General features: G+C 36.2%; 1 protein-coding gene across 1 annotated transcript in view; it reads right to left on the reverse strand.

The window, feature by feature from the left end:
- Nucleotides 1-1,841, reverse strand: part of LOC107736961 (translocating chain-associated membrane protein 1-like) — a 16,727-nt gene extending 14,886 nt beyond the window's left edge. The window contains exons 1-2 of the mRNA XM_016548350.1: nucleotides 1,550-1,841; nucleotides 637-703 (exon numbers count right to left, since the gene is read on the reverse strand). Coding sequence (XP_016403836.1) covers nucleotides 637-703; nucleotides 1,550-1,669 — 187 coding nt within the window. The 5' untranslated portion in view covers nucleotides 1,670-1,841. The remainder of the gene's footprint in view (nucleotides 1-636; nucleotides 704-1,549) is intronic.
- Between the last annotated feature and the right edge of the window lie 2,365 nt (nucleotides 1,842-4,206).

Raw genomic sequence — 4,206 nt, forward strand, 5'->3', positions numbered from 1 at the left:
AATAAACTTAAACTTTACTGTTCAGTGCACTGATTTCAGACTCATTTTGGATAGTAAAGTTTATTGGTAAATTGTTAAATGCCCTGCCTCCATTACGTATCTCTGTCACGTCATTATAAGTGTTTGATCACCACATTTGAGAGATCATTGCAAAAAATGTGTTTATGTATATATATTCGGTTTATGTATATACTGTATTCTATATATAGTACCAGTCAAATGTGTGGACACATTTGTGTGGAGTTTTATGATCCAAACTTTTGACTGGTACTGTACTATAATATACACAAAGAATATCGGCCGATATATCGGTATCGGCCGTTTTTTTTACTCCCAAATATCGGTATCGGTCCAAAAAACCCATATCGGTCGGGCTCTAATCATTATATTCTGTCTCTTCAATTATCAGTTGTAAGCCAAGTTGCCTGAAATATATCTTCTGAAACACTCCGAAAGAAAATTGGTATTCAGATTTAGTTCAATTCTGGCTCTATGGAGTGCTGTGACCTACCAAGTTACAGCTAAAGTATATACAATAACATGCAAATTTATATTAGTCAATAAACCAAATCTGATGATGACTGCACCTTGCGGTTATATTTTAGTACAAGCGTGATTGAAAGATCTAGATCGTACCCGTATCCAGGCTTTGCGTCACATTATACTGGACTGTGATGAACATAATAGCAAATTTAGCTGTCACCTGCAAAAAACAAACAAAAATCATATTAATACATACAAGTACACACAAACATATTGCAAACAAGATGCACAAACCACAAGTTTAACAGCCGCGCATCAAATAGTTCCCGCCATTACTGATACTAACAGCAATATTAGCAAGAATGATCAAACTCTAATCAAACTGACTTTAGCTGTTATAATGAAGCTCCAAGCCAGTTTAAATGGAGAGGTAGTTTAGCAGGTCACAGTAATGCAATGAGGAAGCAAAGTCACAGCATGTGATCAAGCAGCTTTATGCTTTCATCATTTCATTCAGCACGTTTAGTGCTGCTGTTTAACTAAAATATTACAATAACACTTAAATCAAGGGATTGTATCAAGAGTATACTAAGATGGGAATGACTGGAATAGCTATGTTGTATTGCACTACATGGACACCATGGTTTTAGGACAGAAGTGGGTGTCTATGTAGCATAATACAACAGACTGCACTGATGCATGATATTATGTGATGATCATGTTATTATATGAGTGTAAGAGGCAAAAATAACTCTAAAATGTGACAATCATGTTGCTATTTCAGTATAAAAGTAATAAATGACCTAAAATGTGATGTACATATACGAACATAATTTTCAATAACATCAAACATGATCATGTGATATGATCATTTAATAATAAATAATTCTGAACTCAAACGTAATGACCTGGTTGATTTTAATAGTAAACATTAATATATACTCAATAACAACAGCATGTCATCATACGAGTTTAACATCAAAACCCTCAAACAGGGTGGCCATGTTCTATGTTATAGATTTAATACTAATAATACAGCGTGGTGATCATGATAGGAAGTGATCACCTCAAACATGAGCCCCAGCAGGACGATCATGGCCACACACGACACCATATCCGCGTGATTCTGGATCACAAACTCGTGGCTCAGCACGGGAGGACTCTTGCTCTTCTTTCGGAAGCCCATCGCTCTTCTCTCGCGGGGGACAGAGGCTCCTAATCGGGCAGAGACGCGCAGGTGAAGCGGATTGAAGCCCTGCTACACGCACAGCCGCGTACGACGCGTGCGACGCGTGCCGGAAGCCGTGAAGCGCGCAGGCGCTGCAGGAAACATGTCGCTGCATCCGAAAGCCTTCGGGGGCAGCATTCCAAGGCAGGAAGGCATCAAGGCACGTCCGAATCCAAATTCTGCTTTACTTCCTGTCTCTGGAGGTACCTTCTTCTGATCGAATTTTGAAGACAGCACACAACAAATCTTATTTTCATTTATTGCAAATGGTACATAACAAGACAGCGGGCGTCCAACAACATAAGGCACATTCACCCTAAATAATACAAATAATTAACATATAAATAATAATTATTATACTCACAACCAGTGTTGGGGAAAGTTACTTTTAAAAGTAATGCATTACAATATTGCGTTACTCCATAAAAAAGTAACTAATTACGTTACTTAGTTACTTTTTATGGAAAGTAATGCGTTACATTACTTTTGCGTTACTTTTAAAATCTGGACAGGGCTTGCTTGTTTGTTTTTAAAATAAAAAAGTTATATTTTTGGCAAATATAAAACCCTTTTCACACCAAAAGTGAAATGAATAAGCATCAGGTTGAAGGGAAATTATTGCAGGTTTGCGTCATATTCTGTGTTGCATTATTTTTATTCATTTTGAGGAACACTGAATCTGTGTTTTTTTGTTTGTTAGTGAGATGAATTAATGCATATTCATATTTATTTTAGAACTACAGTAACATCTTCTGATTTCTCTCAACATGGGGACAGGAGAGCTGTCAATCAATAAATTGGGAAAAAATGTAACTTGCGTTACTTATTTGAAAAAGTAACTCAGATATTCTCTTGTAAATTAAAAAGTAATGCGTTACTTTACTAGTTACTTGAAAAAAGTAATCTGATTACATAACTCGCATTACTTGTAATGCGTTACCCCCAACACTGCTCACAACAAAAATAGCAACAATGAGGGAAGAGAAAAAACAACAAGGAGCACGAATCAATAGAAGTACGAAAACACATCAAATAAAAATACACTAAAATAATAAATATTTCGAGATAGAAAGGCAAAGAGTTTCAGACTTTCTATTTAGTTTTTTTAAGTACTTAAAGCTCTGAAACATTTTCCCAAACTCACAAAGAAATGTATTAAAGGAGGGCTTACATTTTTTTCAGTTTGCGTGTATGAATATGATATTTAACAATGAAACAAAGTTCACAACATCCAAAAAAGAGAGAGAATTTAAATCACACTTTAAAAAAAGAAGATATCTTGATAAAACAAAACAGCAGCTGAATACAATTCTAATACGTTTTTTTTATTTTATTTCGGAAAAATGAATTGTTCTGTAGGATTTTGTTAAACGACACTTCGGCAAAAAAATTTTATAAAAATAAATAAATAAAACGCGATTACTGGGCTCCCCACATCACAGAGTTATTAAAAATGTATGACATCAGTAAAGTATCTATAAATATCTAAATTTAAAAAGTTAAGCTTGTAGGGTAACACATTTTGTAATTATCAACAACAGCTGGGCTGCGTTCAACGTTGCAAAGCGTTTTTAAAATGGAAACGGTGGTGTGTTAAACACTGTTCTGATGACGCAAGAGTTGCAACTATGGCAGCTGAGAAGGCCATTCTTCGTGTTCTTTTTGAAGAATTTTCTGAGCCTGATGAAATCGGTATAAATACATGTTTAATACTGCCAAATACGCTCGATGTTACAGTCACTGCCCTTGCCATCCAGAATAAAGAGAACATCCCAGTCGAGTGAAGGGATTTGTGGAAACTGTGGTTCCTAATTATTGTGATCAACATTTGCCTCGCATTTCAGGATGAAAAGACAAACATTTCAGGTGAAGGATAATCCACTTCTTACCTCCAAGGCTGTGTTATGATCTATAGCCTTATTATTTTTATTGTGAGTATTAGGGGTGCGGTAAAGTTGGTTTTATGTTGGACATTCGTTAAACATTCGATCTTTTCTTCAGCATTAATTTATATGTAATCGCAAAATAGTCATGAATCATGCTGTATCTCGTTAAGATCACACTTAAAAGCACAATATCAAAATTAATGATAATATTATTCGATGGTGTAATTGTTTTAAGCATCAGAAGTGAAAAAGTCCTCACAACGATCCCCACCGGCACAGACTAAATACTGGCTGTTTCAGGTCTGACGACATCACGCGGGCGTGGTTTAATCGCAAGGTCAAGGAGCATGCGCAGTTTACACGCTCCGTGTGAAGCCCGCGAACGTGTGACAGCGGCACGACCTGCGGAGATCTTGACTTTGTTTAATTTTCGCGCATTTCAAACAAGAATGATTATCACGTCTAACATTAAACAGTGGGGAAAGAAAAAAAAATCTCATGTGGCACATTGATAATTGGGAATATATTTCATATCACTGTTAGTTCCAAACACTGACACTGTTGCTCTCTCTCTCTCTCTCTCTCTCTCTCTCTCTCACACACACACAC

Source organism: Sinocyclocheilus rhinocerous, unplaced genomic scaffold (assembly GCF_001515625.1).
Source record: "Sinocyclocheilus rhinocerous isolate Xijiao unplaced genomic scaffold, SAMN03320098_v1.1 scaffold554, whole genome shotgun sequence".
Lineage (NCBI taxonomy): Eukaryota > Metazoa > Chordata > Actinopteri > Cypriniformes > Cyprinidae > Sinocyclocheilus > Sinocyclocheilus rhinocerous.